General features: G+C 39.5%; 2 protein-coding genes across 22 annotated transcripts; one reads left to right on the top strand and one right to left on the bottom strand.

Annotated features, from left to right (window-relative positions):
• Positions 1–1,647: 1,647 nt before the first annotated feature.
• On the bottom strand, positions 1,648–19,179 carry znf740a (zinc finger protein 740a). 16 transcript variants are annotated; one of them, XM_028998570.1, is made up of 19 exons: positions 19,049–19,179; positions 17,781–17,951; positions 17,467–17,658; positions 16,553–16,699; positions 15,898–16,024; positions 15,736–15,819; positions 13,600–13,683; positions 12,595–12,678; positions 11,883–11,966; positions 11,332–11,415; positions 10,396–10,479; positions 9,012–9,095; positions 8,470–8,553; positions 7,994–8,077; positions 7,458–7,541; positions 6,670–6,753; positions 5,889–5,972; positions 5,061–5,179; positions 1,648–4,248 (listed from the first exon to the last, which is right to left on the bottom strand). In XM_028998570.1, the coding sequence occupies exons 2-19, from the start codon at positions 17,823–17,825 to the stop codon at positions 4,075–4,077; spliced, it is 1,812 nt and encodes a 603-aa protein (XP_028854403.1). In that variant the 5' UTR covers positions 17,826–17,951; positions 19,049–19,179; the 3' UTR covers positions 1,648–4,074. The 16 variants fall into 16 exon arrangements, with proteins under 16 accessions (XP_028854403.1, XP_028854404.1, XP_028854407.1 ...); XM_028998571.1 differs by lacking the exon at positions 19,049–19,179 and adding an exon at positions 18,619–18,681; XM_028998574.1 differs by lacking the exon at positions 7,458–7,541.
• A 369-nt stretch (positions 19,180–19,548) lies between these two features.
• Positions 19,549–23,267, top strand: LOC114800787 (tumor necrosis factor receptor superfamily member 23-like). 6 transcript variants are annotated; one of them, XR_003751433.1, is made up of 7 exons: positions 19,555–20,947; positions 21,032–21,115; positions 21,218–21,316; positions 21,422–21,499; positions 21,620–21,716; positions 22,201–22,265; positions 22,341–23,266. XR_003751433.1 is itself a non-coding variant. In XM_028998587.1 (6 exons), exons 1-6 carry the CDS (start codon positions 20,806–20,808, stop codon positions 22,430–22,432), a joined length of 579 nt encoding a protein of 192 aa, XP_028854420.1. In that variant the 5' UTR covers positions 19,591–20,805; the 3' UTR covers positions 22,433–23,262. The 6 variants fall into 6 exon arrangements, 2 of the variants coding, with proteins under 2 accessions (XP_028854420.1, XP_028854421.1); XR_003751432.1 differs by having other exon boundaries at positions 19,549–20,947; positions 21,422–21,716; XR_003751435.1 differs by lacking the exon at positions 22,201–22,265 and having other exon boundaries at positions 19,566–20,947.
• Positions 23,268–23,358: the final 91 nt, after the last annotated feature.

The raw sequence follows: 23,358 nt of genomic DNA, 5'->3' as shown, positions 1-23,358 counted from the left end.
ATCTTATTATAAGACTTTGTTTAATGCAATTTTTCTTTTTTAAATTAATAATGATTAAATTATTGTTTTTAATATACTCCACTCGGATAACAGGGGGTGCGATGACCAGCCCATGACACAAAGTACTGTTACTAATTAAAACAGAGGAATGAAATGGCCGCTGTGTGACAGATTGCTGCATTAACACATCCTCTGATTAATTTATTAATTAAACATTAAACGAGCAGATGCCCTTTGCCCCTGCCGAGGGGAGTGCCCTGCAAAATGTGGGGTGCTTTTAAGGGAATTATTGTTGATTTATGATCGTGTGAGGAATTTTAAAGGAATCTCAGATGAACCCAAAAGGGTTGACAGGGGTAGTACATCCCTAGCTAAATGGAAATGCCTTGGATGAATTGTGAAAGCAGTTCAGTAATGATTTTTATCTTCAACTTCAGAAGAAAGCCACCTTAAAACTCACTTCCACCAACCTTTAATAACCTCTTCCAAAAATATTTGGAAGAGTGCCACAGAAATGCTTGTGTAATGTCCTACTCTACACGCACACACGCACGCACGCACACACGCACACACGCACGCACACACACGCACGCACAGTTGTGACCTTCGTTCTGGCCAGAAGATCCACTGCTTCACTCAAGATGGCTCGGTGTTACGTGTTTGGGGCCCTAGAGCACCATAAATTAGGAGGTCAATTTCAGCACCATAGCAAGACAAAGAGGGAGGACTGAGGAAAGAAAGGAAGAACAGAAAATGTGAAAATTAAATGTTGCCTATGACAGCTTCAAGATTGTGTATTTTGTGAGCAATTTGGTTTTGTGGAGCTTTGACAAACCACAAAAGGAAACTCCAAAGCGATACAAAATTATAATTTATCTAATAATAACCACAAAAAAAAAAAAAAAAAAAATGCAATAATTAATGTAATAATGTATAGATCCATGTTGTAGTGAATATGGACCTCCTAATGGATGGATTAAAGCTGGATGACAAACTCTCTAGCATTTGGTACCAATATTACAGTGCATTTGTGTAATCCAGGCGATAGCACAGAGTATTCCAATTTTCTTGAAAATAATTAATAACATTCCAAAGAAGATTGAAAGTGAGGCAGATTTTCAGGTGGGTGTTTGCATGGACACACCTGCATTAGTCATATTCAGCCTTTTCCCTCTTGAAGGCTTGTCCTCCATAGTCACAGCTCCCCTTGATTATGCACAGGACCATATAAAGAAATGCATATTGTTGCTGGGCCAGGAGTGCTAATGGTCTGTAGCGTTCTATGAAAGGACGTTTCAAAGCAAGGTTACTGAGAATGCAGAGAATTCGCTCTACCAGGGCTTCTAAGTAATGTAACAATGGATATTAATCCACAAGAAACCCCTTTAAATGCCAAGCAAACCTGTGCTTTCTGAGGAGTCAATCAATAAAGCTGCTCTATTGTAACAAGACAGAAATACTGCGTCAGCTCTTTGTCTTTTTCTTTAAAGCATCAGAGGACTGCTCAGAAAGCCATCAATTCAAGCAAATGTGAGACAATGCTTGTCTGTCCTCATTTGAAACAAAAATAAATTACGATAAATGAAACCATTCTAAAGCTGAAATGTTGAATGTTATGTTATTTTTACACAATAATTCAAAAACATGTACATTTACAAAGTATTTTATTTCTGCATAATGGAAGCCCCTCTCCTCACTCTGTACAATGAAAACTAATTGGATCACAAGGGTACATATTAGTTTGCCCATTGTTTTTTTTTTTGTTTGTTTTGTTTTACAATAATGAGATCACATTTTTATTAGAAAAAAATATCTGAAAACATTTTACCTACACAAAATTAAAAAATATCTTTAACTGATGACGGTAATTGCATGCAAGTCTATTAACCAAAGTCTATTTTGTGTTGGCTACCATAGATGTGGTCTCCTGACTAATATCGCTATCAATATAATTCACTAAAATTGAAGGGGTGCAGGGGTTAATATGCAGGGGAGAAAATCGTGAGGTAAAAAAAAATAAAATAAAAAAAGGCCCATGATGGGCTGTCAATGCCGATCCAACCACGTCAACCCATTCCTGTATCGAGTTGAAGAGAGGCTCTGTCTAAATACTAAACTCTAGTTTTGCTTAAAATAATAAAAAAGAAACCTGTATTCTCATGTAATCTCTCCAGTGTTTTAAAGTCATTTTACAAAAAGAAAAGAGGTCCTTGAAATACAAACAGAACCATGTTCCTACTGTCACTAAGAGAGGAGCTGTAGTCCATTTGCTGTCAGATTCATAGTTATGTTTACATCATTTAAACAAAGAGTGGATTAAATACAAATATGGCAACCCAGTTAACCCTTGTTGCACCTGTGGACAATTTGACGGGGTTGTATTAAAAAAAAAAAAAAAAAAAAAAAACACAACATAATAATAATAAAAAAACGTTGCATGCAAGGGCACAGAGGTAAACAACTGGTAAACCGCATGTCTGTGGTTTAGCAAACACACCCAATGTGCCCTTAAATGCCAAGGCGACATACAGCAGATGCTACATAACACAGACATGTCAAAAGTTATACAAAAAAAAAAAACATATATATATAAGCAGTGAACTAACTCCTGGGAACAGAACCAACTTGGTTCAACGATCATAATTGGTTCCTCTCATTTGAGTTAAGGCCTAATCCTCAGAAAAAAAATAAAAATTCAGAAGGCATTCTGCAAGGGACTGGAACCTTAGATGTGCCCCAAACGCTGAAAGATTTGGAACTTTCCATGTTACCACGCCTGTCTCAGTTTAAAGACGTTGCCATTATTGCAGTCTTCCTTTAGTCTTTTATACAGATACACAACAATATATCATCCATAACAGATAATAACAGTATTTTTTATGGATAACATTAATTACAGAAGAAAGTTGCGTAGCTAATACATAACCTGTTAGAACACTGAAGCTGTCAAGTGCCAGAATGGGAAAGCAAGGTTTCATTACAATGGCAACTTTGGAAATCATTGTCTTTCTGTAAAGGCAGTGACTATATCAAATACATCTAAGTGAAACAATAATTACATCATTAAGTAAAAATAACCTTTAAAATGTATATTTATTAAAAAAAAAAAAAAAAAAGCACATCCTAAGGCCACAAGATTGAGTATGTCTTGGACAGTAGAGATCGGTATATATGGTTAAGTGTTGTGGACTTAAGTTATCTTGTGCCATACTGAAGATATGGAAGTAGCAAAACATGGGAATAACAACAGCGATACAGTCATTTTGTAACTAAAACTTCGCATAAAGAATCAATGGCAAATTGATGTCACTGTGCCATTTTCAGCGTTCCTCTGTTGGACAGAAATTCTCATTACTGTTATTCTGCAAGTGTTAAAGGATTTTGTAGATTAAGGTTTTTGCACCTCATGTGCTGCCATCTTGTGCCGTTTCCTGAGTCACCAGCACAACGCTGGTGCTGCAGACAAAATGGCGGCATCTAACAATATAAGAGATCTCTGTTTTTAAAATGATACTTTATCATGAACTTTCTGAAATGTACTGTGTGTGTTAACTGTGTTTACCCTTCAAATGTGATCTCTTTCAACCAAACACAAAAATGTCTTTCTTTCCCAGACAGCCTTCTAACATTCAATGGGTAAACAGCTTTCCACTTCCAGACAGGTTTCTCAATTTAATTTCACAACCACTTTACCCACTGGCCAGGTGTAGTTCCTTGGTTCCTTTCCCTTAAAAGTACCACCATATAACACAACTGTAAATTAGTATATAATAATAATAATAATGATAACAAAATCATATTAAGTACAAATGAACTCACAAAAATCTCCACATTTCCAAATTACAAGTGGAACAAAATAAAAACAACAAAGAACAAAAAAAAAAAAAAAATCTGATCCCTCGCTTATTCTCCCCACCTCTCAGGACTGAAAGCGGCATTATCAGTTTCGGCCACAGTACCGCGCCCCTGAGCTTAGTGCCTGGGAGGCAGATTTCTGCCGACTGCAGGGGCGGCTGGATCTCAGGGGAGCAGGTGGCGGGGAGTGAGAGGGGGGAGGAGTCGGGTGAGGGTATGTCAGACAGCGAGCCTGCCGGGGGGAGGGTGAAGCGGGCTCCAGGCTGAGGTGGGGGGCGGTGGCTCCTGGGGATAGGGACGGGGTTCACAGCATGGCTGTGACTCCACTTTCGCAATGCCACGCCCCTGACACAACCGTCGGTGCCTCAGCAAGCGATCGGTCCGAGAGAAATTCTATACAAAGGGGGACAAAAACATTTATTCAGAAACACGTCTTCTGTTAACGTCTCTGTCTTTTGTTTCAGATCATGCTCAATATCATAGAGCTCACTTCTGTTTTGTAAATGTACAATAACATCTTACTTAAAAAACCCAACATGCTCTGGCAGAAATTAAAGGGTGGAGGCACTCTTAAAATGGCTCAAATAAATGCGAGCTGTAAAATAACCTGAAATTGTGGCTACAAAAGTTCAAATGAACATTTTTTTCTTTTTTCAAATAAAAAGTGCTGGGATCCTTTAAATAACTTGCAGTGCAGAGAAATGTATATTTTATATATAAGATTTAATACAGTCGAATTTGACTACACAGTTTGAGAAACCAATATGCAGTTACACACACATATAAAATGCAATCTGTGAAACACATTTTCACAATTTAGGGCTGGGTAAGTTTTTGTTTCAAAGTACTCTGGTGGGTTTGTGTGCATCATATCCCCACATATTGCTCCCCGGGCGCCTTTCATGGCTGCCCACTGCTCACCAAGAGTGATGGGATAAAATGCAGGGGACACATTTTGTTTTGCCACTGTGTGCTGTGCCGCAGTGTTTTAGTGAAAGAAGAAGGAGAAAAAAAAAAAAAAAAAAAGAGACACTTTTCCAAACAGAATTTAGGGTTATTATCATATTACTGCAATAGTGTGAAGCTGATATTACAGCAGCCCAGACATACCAGCAATTAATTTAGTTTTCCATCTTAATACAACAGAAAGAGATAAGTACCCCGGTAAAGTTTAGGAACAGGAATGTGTTCCTAACACATCTCACCTGCTGGCAGCGCTCACACTGGTACGGCTTCTCCCCACTGTGAACGCGCTTGTGTCGTTCTAGATGGTATCGCTGGATAAATCGCATGTCGCACATGTCACATGCGAAGGGCTTCTCACCTACAATGCACAAGTGGCACAGGTCAATCCAATCAGAGCCCCTTTCAGAGATATCGGACAGCCAGGGCTTCTGTGTGTGTAGCTGCGCAACTACAATCAAAGTATATGTTGCTTTTGGGATGGTTTCATTTCCATGTGTAAATATTCACTCAAACTTGCATTATTAGCATTTACAAGTGTTTTAAAAAGTATGACAGGATAGTGACACAATCTAAAGTAGTATCTTTGATTACTGCTACACATACCTACACATCTGACAGTGCAGCCTTAGGCAATCCAAAACCTTACCCAAGCAAGCTAAAGAAGAAAGGTGATGCAGTGGTTTCTATGGCATTATAATAAGAGGCACCAGAGATGCGTAGGTGGTTTCTACTCTGGCTTTTAAAAGGGGGCATGCATGTGTAAGCACTTACTAAAGGGTGACTAATGCATGCTTAATGCTTGCAATCATGATCAAACAGGATTATATGTGACAGGTGAGTCATGAGTGGAACCCCTTTGGAGAAACCATTAGGATGGCAATGGAGGAGTGAAAGGTTCACCCTGTGTGTTCCGACTTAACCCAAACTCGAGTTTGTGACGGCAGATTTTCAGAATTGTTCGAGAATTTTATATATTTTTTGGTATTTTGGTGGCTCAATGGAGCCCAGTCTGTCTGGACTAAGATGTGGCACAGTTCAAATTTCTCCTGGACAAGAGGGACACATACCCGTGTGAGTGAGGCTGTGTCTCTCCAGGTGGTAACGCTGGAAAAATCGCATGTCACACATGGAACAAGCGTATGGCTTCACCCCTAAACGCACAGAGCACCATTTTTAGTGTTTCGCCACAAAGCAACAACAAAGACAATTCCTACGTTCAAGCCATGCTTCTGCAGTGTGGTTCTCATTCAGTGAAGGTAAAGTCTGCAGTCAGCCACACACAGACACCCCTGCTTCTGCTCATTCAACGGCTGATATCCAGAAACCTATGTGTCGGTACCAGTTCACTACCAACATCTAACAGCAAACCCCACTGTGACAGTTCAGTACATTATGCAATCAGTGCAGACAAAATGCAATCAGTCTGGTGGCTAACAGGAGAGCCTCATACAAACCTATACAATTTAAATGTGAATATTTATCCAAATATACACAAGAAAGTATCGCTAAAGAATTTTGGGGCAAATCTAGATAGGCAGGGCTAGGGAAAATGGTTAGAATTTGATCATATTGCAATAATAAATACAATATGAAACAGTATCAAGTAAATAATGCTGCTGTGAATAAATAAGGCAACAATATACTTAACATTTTTTACAATTTATTTCAACTAACAGTATGTTTTGTTTTTCCCCACATGTAGGAGAATAGTTATCAGGTTCTAGAGTTTGTGCTATTGCGATGTAAACGACATTTTTGAGACCAGTGAATTAACCAGTAATGTTAGGATGCATGCATGTGATTGGCTTTATGTTTGATTCCCTGCGTGGTAGGGGGGGGGACACATACCCGTGTGAGTGAGGCTGTGTCTCTGCAGGTGGTAACGCTGGAAAAACCGCATGTCACACATCGGACAAGCATACGGCTTCACCCCTAAATGCACAGAGCACCAATATAAACATATATCTTTCTGCCACAGTCTCACACTCACTACGTTCCTGTGCACCAACCTGAAACATCTGGGGTCATTTTATATCACTTTTATCATTTGATGACTCCAAAATTAATCTAATATTCTTAATTATTAATTTAGGAAAACATAAGTCTACCAAAGCCATACTTTGATTTATGTATTTGAATGTGGATTTGTAAAATAAAATTCATACAGCCGAAATGTACTTGTTGTATAATGGGTGTAAATTACAGTGGAAACTGACAACAGTTGTAAAAGTGACCCATCTTGTCACAGCTTGCCTAGTCAACCTGAACTTCATCTAAATGGAGTTCTCACCTAAACGCCTGTCCCAACACGTAAATCCCTGTTGTCAGAGGAAACCTCGTTGGGCAAATTTAGAACACAGACTTGGGGCGGCTCACTCAAAGCACTCTATGATGAGTCACTTAGAACCATAGCTGCAAAGGTACCATGAGGACAAAGAAAAATAATTCAGGTCTAGCTACAGAGATTCCCTGTCCCATCTTGTAGAGATGTTCCTAACACCAAATAGTCACAACAGTGTTGAACTCATCATGACCCACCTTCACATAACCTACAAGGCTGAAAAAAGAAAATATCCTGCTCCAACATTGTGAATAACCTGATCCTACTCTCTGAGTGCAAAATAAGAGGCTCATACCCGTATGGGTGAGGCTGTGTCTCTGCAGGTGGTAACGTTGAAAAAACCTCATATCACACATGGTGCAAGCGTAGGGCTTCACCCCTGAATACACAGAGCACCAGTTTAAGCAAATGTTTCTCTGATATATAGTTGTATCACATCACAGAATGGTTGTTAATTATGCTTTTAGCATTCCTTCTAAAGCAGCACCATCACAGAATAAAAGTACACATAGGGGCGGCTAAAACCACAGCATGTTCAGCAAGCACAGATATTTTTTAAAAATGTGCCACATATTTTAGTTCATAAACAAAGAAGTCACTAAAGCTAATGAAAATGCATAGTGATAAGTCAATCTCAAATTATACTGGCATTTAATTAACTTCCGAAATAATTGCAATGAGAATCAAACAGATTTGCCACTATAACTCAAATGCACCACTACACCGCCTTAAAATCTGGAAACCCAAACTCGAGTTTGATGTGGTTTTTTTCATTTTTACAATACATTTAAAGAGTTCTCAGCAGAAAGAGTATAGTGAGTGTGCTCATACCCGTATGGGTGAGGCTGTGTCTCTGCAGTTGGTAACGTTGGAAAAACCTCATATCGCACATGGTGCAAGCGTACGGCTTCACCCCTAAATGCACAGAGCACCATTGTAAGCATACATTATGGAGTCAGCTTTAAAGAAAAAAAGTATGCATCAATTTCTCACAAACTAAAACATATATATATATATTTCATAAGAAGATCCAAAAAACAGGAACGCTACCACCTCGTGTAAATATTCCTGCACAGACCAATCAACTCTAACGAACATGCTGTATGCCCAACACTGCTTATATACAAGAAACAACCAGACATCTAATCTTGTGAGGAGGCAGCTGCTGTTTCGTTGGCATAAAAGAAATCAGTGACATTTGCTTAAATGCCCAATTTCACTTGTGGAAATTGACCTGAACTTTCCGTTGCAATGTTTAAAAGACATAAATAAGGTATCAAAAGAGCCCAGAGTTAGAGAGCACATACCCGTATGGGTGAGGCTGTGTCTCTGGAGGTGGTGGCGTTGGAAAAACCGCATATCACACATAGTGCAAGCGTAGGGCTTCACCCCTAAATGCACAGAGCACCAACATCAGCACACATCCTTCTGCCTACCTTACATTCATGCCTTTACCACGCTATTTTAGTGCCACTTTAAATTTGACTGCCACCCAATGATAAACCCCTCCCTCTCTCAGCAGAAAAGCCAATGGGCTCAGTGACAAATGACCATGGCGATCTTGAATTTAAGCAATTTGCTTTTTATGTTGGCAAGTAGCCTGTTAGCACAATAGATTCCTTTTGTATTGCAGGATTGACAATGTATTCTTCAGCCAAATAAATATGAATTACTTCTCAGAAAGTAATGTAGAGAAGGGGTTACCATCTTAATGGTCAAGCCCAAGTGATGGTTTCGGTCTGTAGCCTAAAAAGATTTCCAATTGAATTAGCATAAAATTCCAAACTCGAGTTTGCTACGACTGATGTTCTCTTGTAATCTGTAACACATTCAGTGAGAGTGCTCATACCCGTATGGGTGAGGCTGTGTCTCTGCAGGTGGTAACGTTGGAAAAACCTCATATCGCACATGGTGCAAGCGTAGGGCTTCACCCCTGAATGCAAACAATACCAGTGCATTAAAGTTCAAAACTACTCTCCTTTACACAACACCACTGCAACTACTTCATAGGGCTCAATGGCACACACTACTTTAAACTCACATTGCGTTAAACTAGGCCTAAATATGGACCACAGTGTCAGATCTAAAAACCCTGCAGTATATAGACAGAAGCTGGAGCAAAATAAGCATATATACTTCTTGAACATATATCAGTATAAACTACTATATTGTCCTGTTCAATGTAACTTTGTATGTAACTTTGTAACCAATAAAATGAATAATTCAGTAATAACTACATCCATGTAGCTTTAAGCTGGATTTTTAACTTAGACTGCATTATAATTAAACGTAATTGCTGTCTGAACAAACTACTTTCAAAAACGTATCATGGGTCACCATGAAAAACAATAGCTAATAGTCTAAGAAGGGGGGAGGGTGTAGTGGTGGCGTATCCAGAAAGATTCTATACCGCATTTGCAGCTAAACAAACTATTGACTAATGTTCACAATCTATAAAAACTATGACAAACAACCTTATGATAAACACACTTATGATTTTTCACCCAGCCTTTTTTTTTTTTAATTCATAGCAAATAACAAATATGACACAACGTGTCAGATTTGGCTAAACATCAAATAGCTGAACATTGTGATATTGTGGAAAAAAAATTTAATTCAATTTTACATTTAAAATTATACATATTTCTGCAGCTAACAGAATCAGTGTTCATCATATTTTGATGTACAAATAAATGAAGGTGGTAAAGCAGTGTCCTGCAGGTGTTGCTCCAGAGGCAGGATTGAGGGGGGGTGAAATTAATCAAATCAGTGACTAGAAAATATTGGCTATGAAGCAAAGAAGGCTAGGTGAAAATGTCTATTTATCTATTTAACACTTACAGTACACCCATACTGATCTATCTTAATACAACTGCAGTTCTACAGTTCTGAAGGGATAGAAGCTAGAAGGGATCAATCCAGAACTATGAAACATAAAACTAACTCCATTAGCATGGCTGGGTAGTAGTAATTAATAAAAGAAAGAAAAAAAGTAGGGACACATAAATCTGCAAAAATTATTTACCTGCAGTTACGCTTTTAATTTACACAGACTATAGTTATAGTAATACGTAAATCATGACTTGTGGGATAATATGCATAAGACAATTTAGAATGAGCATGCGATAATGATGTTACATACTGTATCAGAGTAAAATTGTTTATGGGAGGACTGGAAACAATAAAGGTACAGCCAATCATCAGTGAGAGGGTTAAGTTGAGAAGACACATACCAGTATGAGTGAGGCTGTGTCTCTGCAGATGGTAACGGTGAAAAAACCTCATGTCACACATGGTGCAAGCGTATGGCTTCACTCCTAAATGCACAGAGCACCAATATGTCAGCTACACAGACTGAACATCCCTGCATTTTTCACCATTTCAAGGCCATACAAACAATGTTGGAAATACACATGAATTTCCCAACATTTGTGAATCTATAATAAACCATGGACCTGGTAACATAAAAGTGAAAGAAAACCTGGCTAGACTACAATATTAAAATAAATAATAGCATAAAAGGATACTTAAAATTACTTTCATAACAACATGCATAATGTGAATACAGAATTCAAAATTATTACATTTTTCTGAATTTGAATAGCAAATTTTTACTGACAAATGTTGCTTCTACACCTAAACCAACAGTTCAGACACAATAAAGGAGAGCACGTAAAGTATTAAATCACTGATAAATCACATGATTTGGTAACAACAGTGAAGATTTGGACATGCACGCAAGTATTCCTTTAAAAGTTTACTCATGAATATTTCCTACCCCGATATTTGGTTTAAGAAAATCCAGAATTCAAAAAACATTTCACATGGTGTTTGAAATGCTTCAGCATTCTGTTTAAAGGGCTCCAGAACGCCTTTCAAAAAACACTTAACTGGGCAGACTAATTTAAACTTCCTAATACAATGACTTACCATTCCAAGCTACATAAACTCTAGCACGAAAAAAAAAAAAATCACAGCAAATCAATATAATATCTGTATTAAAGTACTGTCCAATCAAACTCCAGCTTTTCAGGAAGACAACCTGTCACCCGCACCATGTCCATATGAAACTACTCCACGAAATCAAGAAGACCTAACCCAGTTCACACAGAACACATGATCATGTGCAAGAAGTTTTGAATGCGAGGGTAGGAGGAGTGTGCTCATACCCGTGTGAGTGAGGCTGTGTCTCTGCAGATGGTAACGGTGAAAAAACCTCATATCACACATGGCACAAGCGTAGGGCTTCACCCCTAAATGCACAGAGCACCAAAATATTAGCTTAGCCGAATAACTGGCAAATCAGCATATCCTCAAATGCCACAATGTGCCCATTTCAATCAGGTCACCAAATCCAAACTCGAGTTTGTTGCAGTCATACGGTTTACCTTTAATTTGGCAGAACACAGGGGTTGCCAACTTGTCCCTATCAAAACTTCAGACTGGATTTACTTATGGACATATGGACCTTGCCAGAAGGACCTTGGCCATTTGTCATCCTGCAAATGGTTTGGCAAGTTGGTTCTAATAGTTAAAAGCAGGGTCAGGCAATTTAGCCCAGAAAGAAATTATGCAAGTGTGTGACAGCAGACACACTTGCATAAAATTTTCTTTTAAAAAAAAAAAAAAAAAAAAAAAAAAAAAAAAAAAGTGGAGCTTTAGTGTTGTGCCTGTGTAGCCTGCTGCAGCAGTGCGTGGGGTAAGGCAGGAAGACTCATACCCGTATGAGTGAGGCTGTGTCTCTGCAGGTGGTAACGTTGGAAAAATCGCCTGTCACACATGGTACAAGCGTAGGGCTTCACCCCTAAATGCACAGAGCATCATCACGTTAGCTAACAGCAGAGGCCTGCAAAAACAGCAATACTTTGTACCACAGTTCATACATGAACAAATGCAGGACAAAAAAAACACCAACAGAGTGGTGAAGCAGACGCCTGCCATTAAAAAAAAAAAAAAAAAGCATGCCATGTGATGAGTGCCTGACACAATGAACACAGGCAGAAGTGAAGCTATACTCTGTAAAATTTTAGATATTTTGGAGCGAGCGCAGGCGCGACTGATCGGACATTTAAGATGCCGGTTATTTGTTTCCGGCGGCGGGGTGGTGGCATGTGATGAAGGCACAGACCAGTGGCTGAAGCGTGAGCTGCTGCCATGCTGCAGACAAGTAACCTGTCAGTTAGCGCATGATGAACGTTAGACACAGAACCTGACAGATTTTTCTTTCTGCAAAAGCACAGAAACGAATGAGATTAGGAAAGAACAAGGAAGGCCACTTGTCAACATTCAATAATCAAGTGACGGGGAAAAGGGAAAGGAAAAATATGAATTGTGTGGCAGGAAAAAAGAAAAAAAAAAGCGCTCAATAAAAAGCATAGCATCTGTGCAGCCTGCTGCGACGGCGTAAAGGGTAATGTGAGGGAGACTCGTACCCGTATGAATCAGACTGTGCCTCTGAAGGTGGTAGCGCTGAAAAAAACGCATGTCGCACATCGTGCATGCATACGGTTTCACCCCTAAATGCACAGAGCACAAGTATTAGCTACACGACCCCACAAAAGAGATGACATGACCATGACAGGAGCCGGTTACTCTAACCACTGGACAGACTGCAAGGCGGGTGATTAAACTCACATGCTCACTATGGGGAATGCTAAATTTCAGATTTCCCTACCAAGCTAGTTTCTGTCTGTGTAGACACACACCTTTTCCAAAATTAACAGAGTCAGACACTTGCAGACATGGCCAGAAGCATTATAGTACATTTGATTTGATGTAGATTTTGTTTTACTGAAGATTGCTAAGGGATTAGGTTTTTGGCTGAGATGGAAGTGGCACATTCACAAGTTCCCCCATTAAGCTCATCCTCTGGGTGAAAGAAATAATTACACATCAACAAAATGGGCTGTGTGTGTATTTATTTCATTCCCTCCAAGATACAGATAACTGGAAAGCCATCCTTTTTTGTTAGTACCTGACTATTTCTATAATTCCTAAAGGCATACTTGGTGTGACATTAGTGAGCTTCCTCAATGTGCATAGTGTTAAACAGCACCTTGAAAATAGAGTGCCGCAGAAGCTGGGGTTCGTTTTTGTTAAATCCCGAACCGCCAAGGTGTCTCTGAGCAAACTACCTTCCGTAGACGCATTTCATGGCTGAATGCCAATGCTCACCAAGGGTGATGGGTTAAATGCAGAGGACACATTTCATTGTGTGCACTGTGTGCTGGGCTGCAGTGCATTACATTTAGAATCACTTTCAACCATACAGTGAGGTACAGAATGTTTAACGCAAAAAGAATTCAGTTACAAGGTAGTTTTTATCGAATACAGTAGCCGATGAGTATAAATATCAAGATGTGCGGTTAGCACATTTTATTGTGAACATTGACTAAGAAAGAAATGTAGTATGAGCCATACAACAGAAGGACACATACCCGTGTGAGTGAGGCTGTGTCTCTGCAAGTGGTAACGCTGAAAAAACCTCATGTCACACATGGAGCAAGCATATGGCTTCACCCCTAAATACAGAGTACCAGCTTTAGTGAGGGTCTACACAGAGCAGAAAACAGAATGAAAGTTATGAATGACGTACAGTGCGTTAAATGGTGGCTAGACATGAACTCCATAAGGGCGCAAGGAAAGGAAAAGTTGTAATCCATAAAATAGTCAGATATAATAATATGTAGCGTTAAAAGTATATAAAGCAATGTTAATACCCCAAATATCATTTCACTGAGTCCTATTCTGTAAACTAAAAATTTAAGTACCCTTGTTTAGCTGAGGAATAATAATACATTCAAAACTGCACTTTTGCACAAATACTCGACACAACACACGGCAAAGCCACCTTGTGCTTGAGAATCAATAGGTTTGACAAGTTTGGGCTATGTGGATGAGATTCAGCACATCATTTCCAGTACAAGGTATTAATATCTGCACATGACAAATTTGGAACTCAACATTATTTTACAATCTGAGCAAACGTATTCAGCAAAAGGTGGCTCCACCACATTTATTTGTGGGGAAAGACAAGGGCCAGAATGTTAAATCACATATTATTATAGTGTAAAGACGACTTACAGAAAATCTACCTTAGAGAAAAGCATTAAATACCACCCAAAACTAAGGTGTGTGTGTAAATCTTACAGAGTATAACTCTAGGCTCTGTGCCATTTACGATGCATCTGAAATTTCTGCAGAAATTTCAGAAGCAAAATTAAATGGAAAACACAACAAATTGCCCCAGGCTGTTTTGTTTTTGGCAATATCTTAAAAACAGCACAATGCTTCTCAACGTTGGGTGAAACACACACACACACACACTTCAGTACCTTGGTTGCAAATGTCTTAGTACAAAGAGAAAGTAGAGAAAAGGCCCAGAGATCCGGCAATAGCTGTACTGCATCTTAGAGTACATGGAATTACGAAGGGGCTAGATTTCAAATACTAATGAGGAGCCTAGTCAACACAGCTCATCCCACAGCCACCATTATTCCATTAAGCAGTAACAATAACAATCTATACAGACACAAAGGTTGGTAAAAACATAACAACAGCAGTAATTAGAATTTAAAATGTAGTTTACTTTAAATGCCTTTAAATAATGGAAGCGTAATGAATCCAAGTGAGGAAAAAAAATCTGCAGATTTTTCTGAATTAATGTTGGGGAAAAAAAACTCAGCATGACCTCAGCATGACCAAGGGTAGGTGATCTCTCCCAGTGTCAAACCAAAAGTAAACTGAATTAATTGTTAGTCCTGAAAACTACACTTGTTTTTTCAGATGGAAAAAAAAAAATCTTGTTAATTCAGAAAAACAGCAGAATTCTTTTATCATGTGGACTCATTTCTCATCTGAATTGAATAAACTTTTAGTTTAGGCTTTCAGTGTTTCTGTGTAGGAACAATGGAAATGGACAACAAAGTCACCAGCTCAAATCCCATTTACTACAGTTGTGTCTGAGTAACACAAGTACTGTCCCTGCAACTTCTGATTCTAAGGTGCTTTGGATAAGAGCGCATGCTAAATGCCATAATGCCAGCAAACCACAACAAAAAAAGAATATTAAATAAACTTTAAAAGATTACCCAGCAATTTATACTACACTTCAACAATAATAATCAACTACTATTTTCGTGGAATAATTGCAAGTGAAAGTTAAAGTCTGAAGCAAAAGAGGCTTAAAAAAAAAAAAAAAGGTGCATACATGCAACCAAGGCATTGAAGGTCTTATTTCTAACCATGGGGGTGTGGTCTTTCCACAGGGGCAAAATGTCAATTTCGATCTCATCAATCTGGAATTTCAGTTAGAACTGAAATTTCACAAGACACCTCTGTCTCATGATGCATAATCGATAAGTTTTTTTTTTTGTTGCTTAATGCCAGTGTTCATCATTATTCCCTCTTATTTTATTTATTCCAGTCTGTGCATTGTGATCTGCATTCAGAATAAACACCAGATAAATCGCTGAAATTTGACTTAACAACTGCCTTTTGTAAAAGGACCTCATTTGAAGACATCTCATTATTGACTTTGTTCTGGCTGATGAGGTCTATCAAAGGACTCATACCTGTATGAGTGAGGCTGTGTCGCTCTAGGTGGTAACGCTGGATGAACCTCATGTCACATATGGCACATGCAAACGGCTTTTCTCCTAGCATAAAATGTTAAAGTTCAGTCCCAGGAAAATATAAAAAAGCATTGACTGATAAACAGACGGTGAAAGACGTACCAGTGTGGATGAGGATGTGTCTTTTCAGGTGGTAGCCACTTCTGAAAGCACCGTAACAGTGGTCGCAGATAAAATTCTTCTGTACTTTGGACAGAGGACAGTTCCCGTTCTCATCCACCACCACCACCTATGTTTATGGTAACAAATGAGAATGCATAACCAGCAATATACAGATATATTAATCAAACACGTATAATAAATTCCAACATTTTCAGTATTACTCAAAATGACATGTATTTTAAAAAATGCATGTCATTGCATGTAGTAAAATAAAAGGTAATTGTGGTGTTTCTTTTTCATACATCTTTTGAGACAAACATTTTGTTAACTTAAACACTGGGCTCTCCCATCCCCACGAGCTAGTGCTCCTTCTAAAAACACACAATAACTGTTATTGTGCTTCCGTCCTTCCCCTCCCTCTTCCTTTTCAAACAACCCCACCCCCCTTCCCCATGCCCTAACCACCCCATCCCCCAACTCACACAGAGGCATGCACTCAGTCTTGAAAGCAGGCAGAGACAGACAAACACACAGACACACACAAGTAAACACCTACAAAAAAAAAACTCAACAGACATGGGCATGATCTTCTAAATATCATATTCAGGAAAAAAACAAAAAAAAAAAACAGATTAAAACTAAAGGAAAAACTAACCTTCCCACCCCTGCCATCTTGCTCTCTGACTTTACAGGGAGTTCCTGACTTCCTGTTCTTCTTTTTCAGCTGCATATCCTCATTGGCTCTCATTTCCTTTTCGTCCAAAAGCCGAGGAGCTTGGAATTCTCCGTCTTTCCGCAGGAGCTGTGGAGCAAGCGCAAACAGATAATTAAGTCTCCGTCCCTCTTCCTGAGCATAGCAGAAAAGTGAACCTTAAGAAATAGCACATACAATTACAACTGAAAACGGAAACACCAGCCATTTTATACATAAAGCTCATTAAATGTTATCTTCATTATTAAATATGATAAATCCATTGAATCGTGCACAGATTTGCACTTTACACATTTGCACACCGTCACCATACCTGTTACACATATTTTATGTCTAAAAACATAAAATTGTAATATTTGGTTATGTTTGCAATATTTGCATATTGGTTCCACTCGAATACTTGAGGTCTACAGCAGTCGCAAAGACCATTTCACTGCATTTCATACCGTGTATGACTGTGTACGTGACAAATAAAATTTGAATTACTGCCTTTTCCTGTTTTGAATATGGATGCTGAAAGGTCTACAAGCCGAGCAAAGGTTTGTATTGGGGATGACAAACATGTTCCTTAAGCAAATCAGCTAGTCTTATCCAACTCTGAGGTCTGCATCAGAATTATTCTTGAAGCATACCGACAATTTGTATGGTAAACATTTGGAATACAGTTGCAAGAAAAACTGTTTCTCCTATGCCTTCTCTGACATTTTGCAGTGGGAAATAGATGAAAGCATTTGACTTTACTTTGATATGGTCCTCTACTAAGCTAAAGAATAATGATTCCTGATCTTATCCCCTGAAAAGATGACATTTTATAAACAAGCATCTACATCTTCCCCAGACCCCAACCCTCTCCTAACCAGTGGAGGACAGCTCATGCCGGTCGGCAGGACCATGTGGCCCTGGGGCCCACGGTCAGGAATGTCCCGTTGACCAGGGCCGTGAGTAGGAGTAGGTGCCAGCGGTGACATCATCTTCTTCGGTGCAGCCATAGAACTGGCCTGCATTAAAGCCATGCTGGAAAGGACTGCCTCACAGCCAAGCAACCCCGCCTATGAAGAGTACAATATTTCAAAAACAAACAATTTAAAGCCATTTTTCCACAGAGGCAGTAATAAATTAGTGCACATATGAAAGCAACAATATATTAATAGCGTGTGCAGTGAGGACAGACCCATTTCATATGGTCACGGACTGAGCTGCTGGGCAGATGCGACATTGCCGTGGGAACAGGGTGTGGAAGGGTGGGGAAAGGGGTGGGGACAAGGTGGTTGAAGGAGTGGTCACTCAGGGTGGATTGTTGGACAAAAGGCCACACCCACTTCGATCATCAGGCATTCAAGTCCTTGAAGAATGTAAAAAGAAGAAGAAAATGAAAGTGAGTTGTGGAGGTTTTACAGTGGTCTCATCGTGGGCATTTAAATATAACATTTGCCTGCAATTACACATAAATGTTACTCGCTTATAAAAATATATGAAGGAACTTGTTTGGAAACTCAGTATAATAGTTTAGATTTAATGTGTACATTTTGATTTCCTTTCTATTTATTTATTTAATAAATAAATAAAAATCCCCCACACGTCAAATATTTCGGTAACGAACAACAAATGTAAGAGAATTGGCATTATGTGCTTTATCCTGCCCTTGCCTCGGTATGTAAACGTGTTCCATCAGTCTGCGCTGACCGCCACAAAACGGGGGAAAAAATGACTCACGTCGCGGTCAAGAACAACTGGTCCCGGCGGCGTGAGCTAGCACCAACCTAACAACACAACACGACAGTCGTGCCTGCAACTCGCCATTAACGCGATAAACATTTCGACCCCACACCGGTTTATTCGTGCAGATCGTGCAGGGCTGGCGACCGCCTGGATGACAGCGGAACACCCACGTTTCACCATAAAACGCGACGAAACAAAAGGGGACCGGAGAAAAGCCCCCAGCACACCAACTACTGTAACCCGGAGCCTAAATAAAAAAAACCCCAACAGGCGTCCGACTTCACACCAACCTTTCAAATTCACGCCAGGGAAAGTCGAGGCGGCGTTTAGCAGCGTCCGCCGCTAGCTTCCGTCGGTTAGCTTCTAGCTAGCGGACCTAGCTTGGCTAACTAGCCCACTCGAGCGCCCCGAGAGACGCAAGCCCAACATTTGCTAGCGGGCCCCGGGCAAAAGCGCGAGTACGTCGACGCACAGGCGCGGCGGTGCGGCTGCCCGAAGGCGGGTGTTGACGTCGCGGCCCGGAGCCTCGACGCCGCCGACCGAGATTACGCGACGAACTCGGCGCTGGCCGCTGCGTAGCCCCCCTCCCCTACCCTCGAGTAGGAGTCGAAACGGAGCCCCGTCTCCCCGAAAAAAAAGGCACAATCCACGGCCGCGCCTGGCAATAACGCTCCCACGCAGCCGCGCACGGACGGACACGGTTGGTTTCGACCGCCGTACCTTTCCGAATCGGTCGCTGTGGTGTTATTGTTGATTTGTTTTGTTTTTTTTTGTCCACCGTCGAGTCGCAGCCTCCCCTCAGTTTACAAACACAGGAAACGCCACCGGAAGCGCTCCCCGGTGCGCGCGCTGCCACGTGATCGGGAAGAGCGGAGACGCTGCCATGTCGGTGGAACGGGAAATTCGACGCCGCGCACTCCATTTTGGGTCGGGGATCGAAGCCGTCTCGTAAAACCGAACGTCCATTACGTTTCAAACACAGTGGTTTGCTCGGTCTGGTTTTTGTGTACTGATCCACGTGGTTTTTTGTGTTATCTTAGGAAAATATGTTTATATTTACAGCATTTATCAAACCCCCTTATCCAGAGCGACTTACAATCAGTAGTTACAGGGACAGTCCCCCCCCTGGAGACACTCAGGGTTAAGTGTCTTGCTCAGGGACACAATGGTAGTAAATAGGGTTTGAACCTGGGTGTTCTGTTTCATAGGCGAGTGTGTTACCCACTAGGCTACTACCACCACATCATTTGATTAACTGCATTTACATTCTGCGTGCAATATCTATCTAAATGGTTTCTTTTTAAGACAACGTAACAAAAAAAGTTTGTTGGGACTTTGGGTGCCGTGTAGTTTTGTTTGCCGTTAAATTAAGGTTACCGTCATCTGGATCAGGATGTTCCTAAAAACACACATGACGGCGGTAAGCTTTCTTCAAGGAACTCATACAAAGGCCAGATTTCATAGGACAAACCATAATTCACCTGCCAGGGCTGGCCTGAACACATTTGGAATTTGGCTAAATAGATTGACCTAACTGATGATTCATTACGTAATTCATTGATGTATCATCGAAAGTTTAACCACGTCAGACGCCTACTTAAATAAGAGCAATGACAGTAGTCATATTCAGCCATGTCAGATCTTGCTCTGTAATCACATAAAAGAACTGCACTGGTTTCTGCTTGGGACCAGCTGCATATTGATACAAGCGATTTGTCACCCCCTTTTATTTCTATTTTAAGCTTCTTATTCCTCTCTACCTGGATAATTTTTTTGCTTTCTGTGCAATAGTAATATTAGGAAAAACCTTGGTTGTGATTATGTTGAATTCCACTTCAGAGGCTCTTTGACACCTTCCAATATTTTACGGCGGGGCACAGGCTTGTAAATTACACTGGTTTCAGGGTGTTAAAGACGCAGGATTTAGCAAAACGCACATGTGCTTATGCACGGATTGGCACAAGTTTAATGAATCACACATAAAACCTCCAAAGATGTCCTGTGATATATGGCACCAAGCAGCAACTCTGAGGAATCTAGAGGCCAAATTAAAACCTTTAAATTCTGTGTCATACACCTTTCTGGTCCTCGAGCTGTACATCACTGACTTGAATGCTGCAACATGTTGGAATAAAGAATATATAGAATATTTTGTTAGCTGTAACTATGGCTTAATCTCTCTCTCTCAAAACTGGTGCTATTCTTAATCATGAGGGAAACTTGGCAATGGCCACGTGTTCACCTGGTTACTATGGATACAGTAGTGCTATCTAAAACAGTCCAGATTAAGCCCTCATACACAAAGCCAGTATAAATGAGGTTTCCGGTTATATGACGAACAACTTTTGGCTCACTACCATCTCTTGGTCCAACCCCCACACTACTGAATCATTGTTGGAGGTTGTGGGATGACCAGTTTAATTTGAAGCATTTAAAGCCGCAGCCCCTTCTACAATGTGACTCAAACGTGTGCAATAATGTGCTCTGGAAACATGGTGTTTCTTATGCGTTGGATGGTTTTGGTTGCGGCACTGTTAGGTGCTCACAATCAAATAATCCCCTGTCCTCGGGACACGCAGTTTCAAGTTAATGGGATTTGTTGCTCTTTCTGCGGCTCTGGTAAGTTGTGCGATTGTGCATTACGATCTTACGAAAACTCATATTTGTTTTTTACATGCTACTTTCTTAATGTGTCCTTTGCAGGACAGTTTATAGTGAAAAATTGCTCTGTCATCAGTCACATGAGATATTCGGGGTGCCGCTGTAAAAAGTGCTCTCAGTGTTCAGGTAAACTGTTGTAACTTTGATTAGAAGCAGCGCACAAGCCTGTGCTTGTGTAACACCAAATAGCAATCAAATTAACGGTTTGTTTGTGTTCACCCTTCATAGGTGAGGGAATGAAAGTTGGAGTGAGCTGCACACAGTTCTCAGACACCCGGTGTGAATGTGAGGATGGCTATGTCAAGTCTGGTGATCAGTGCCAAAGAGGTACATGTATAGATAATGATAAAAGTAATAATAAAAAAAGTTTAATGCTGCTCTATGGCATAGTCCTGTAGTCCATTCCAGTTTGTTTGTGTTTATTTTTTACAGAAGACACACTTGATGTGACATTAGCTCAAACATCAGTGACTTTTGGCTGCTCAGTGAAAAGATTTATATAATGAGAGGGTGCGTTGTGGATGTTCCTAAGGCGTGTTTTGACAAGAGAAAATGTCACGCTTGTCCTAACTTGCCAGTCATATTTAGACATGCTAGACATGCCTTCTGAATGTATCTTCTTTTGCTTAGTGACGGAAACAGAGTGGTCGACGCCAATGAAGATCCTGACTACATCTCCAACTATAGCTTTGCATACAAATGAAATGCAACATAAAGCCATTAATATGTAAGTTCAAATCTAATTTACCATGTAGATAATGTTAATAAACTGTGAAAAAAATACTAGGACTACAATAATGGGGGACATTAATGTAATTTTGGACTTTCCTAAAAAGAATTTTGTTGGTTAAAATTATTGTACAACATATATATTTAATTATTTTCTAAACTCACACAGGCTCAAATATAGTCATTCAACCAAATATTAATTTTGGTGCATGTTACCAAGTTTCACTTCAACTAGTCATTTAGAAATGCCTCCAAGAGTGCTTCAAATTATTTTTTTGATTGATATATTGATATATAAGGCTGGACAATCATTAAACCCCTGAAATGTAGTTGCTGAAATCACTAAAAACCCCAAATGTCCATGACATTCTTGTCCACAATGAGGGTATGACCACAACTGCTGTTTTAAATTAAACAAGATTTATTTTCTCCATCCGTAAATATTATATTTCATTTGAACTTTCTTTTTCTTCATCACCTAGGACCTTTATTTTTGGTCTCATTGGACTAATTTCGCTGATTTCCATTCTTGCTGCCTTTAAATTAGGTTAGTATCTTCTATCTGTATGTAATGAATTAATGAATTGCTAACTTATTGTATTTGTTTCTTCTATCGGATTAGGATTCCAACATAAATCTAACTGGATGGCTGGAAAAACCATCAAAATTTCCATGCCAGATGAGGAAGACCCATTGAAAGATGGAATTAAATGAACCCCAGGGAGAGCTTGTCTTTTGGTCAGACATCCCACAACGTGTATTTAATGTCAGTATTTTGATTATATTTTATATCTAACACCATAAAGTATAATAAAGTCTAGGAAAAGGCATAGGATATTTACAGCATTTATCAGACGCCCTTATCCAGAGCGACTTACAATCAGTAGTTAGAGGGACAGTCCCTCCCTGGAGCAACTTAGGGTTAAGTGTCTTGCTCAGGGACACAATAGTAGTAAGTGGGATTTGAACCTGGGTCTTCTGGTTCACACATTGTCAAATGTCAAAAACATATTTATTAAAGAACACAACTTAACAAAAATGTGAGGTTTACTATAGTATTAAAAATGTAGAGCATTGCTTACTGTTGTTTACATTGGGAGTAAAACAAACTTGAAATTTAACTGGCCGTTATTGGAACAGTCTATGCGCATTCTTTTTTCAATCTGATTGTTGTTCAGGCAGCCTGTGCAAGTTTTTTTTTTATTGTGTACTGGTTAAATATGTAGAAGGTGTAAATGTAGCAGAAAATATAATGAATGTTTCAATTAGAGCTGGATGGATAGGCCATCTGTTGACTATAATGCACTGTGAATTATTCGTTTAGCAAAACATTCAGACAATATGATTTAGAATAACACGCAACATATATTAGTGCAATGTGTCAGGCAGAACAACAATTTTAGCAGATTGTTACACTATTTGTTTTATTTTTAACTGAAATGTCCTGTAGCTTTTCTCATTTTGGTGGTTAGTGAATAAAAATGGGAATTTTATGTTTATTTAAAATATTTTTAGTTTTTTTGCGCTGAACAAAATAAATATTTCATTTTTCAAAGCAATAATGTTTTGTCTTAATTTAAATGATCAGTCTGTTCTAAACAACTACACACAAATTCAGTTTGAAATGAGATGAAAGTAAT

This window comes from Denticeps clupeoides, chromosome 12 (genome assembly GCF_900700375.1).
Source record: "Denticeps clupeoides chromosome 12, fDenClu1.1, whole genome shotgun sequence".
In the NCBI taxonomy this organism is placed as follows: domain Eukaryota; kingdom Metazoa; phylum Chordata; class Actinopteri; order Clupeiformes; family Denticipitidae; genus Denticeps; species Denticeps clupeoides.
The sequence above is the reverse complement of the archived record's forward strand: the minus strand, read 5'-3'. Positions and strand labels throughout refer to the sequence as shown.

Coding starts and splice junctions, on each gene's coding strand:
- znf740a (XM_028998570.1), bottom strand. CDS start 17,825: ATGTCGCATCTGCCCAGCAGCTCAGTCCGTGACCATATGAAATGG. Junction 15,820..15,897: donor ACACATCCTCATCCACACTG/GTACGTCTTTCA, acceptor ATTTTATGCTAG/GAGAAAAGCCGTTTGCATGT. Junction 5,180..5,888: donor ACACAGCCTCACTCACACGG/GTATGTGTCCCT, acceptor TGTGCATTGTAG/GTGAGAAGCCCTTCGCATGT.
- LOC114800787 (XM_028998587.1), top strand. CDS start 20,806: ATGTGCTCTGGAAACATGGTGTTTCTTATGCGTTGGATGGTTTTGGTT. Junction 20,948..21,031: donor TTGCTCTTTCTGCGGCTCTG/GTAAGTTGTGCG, acceptor TGTCCTTTGCAG/GACAGTTTATAGTGAAAAAT. Junction 22,266..22,340: donor TCTTGCTGCCTTTAAATTAG/GTTAGTATCTTC, acceptor CTATCGGATTAG/GATTCCAACATAAATCTAAC.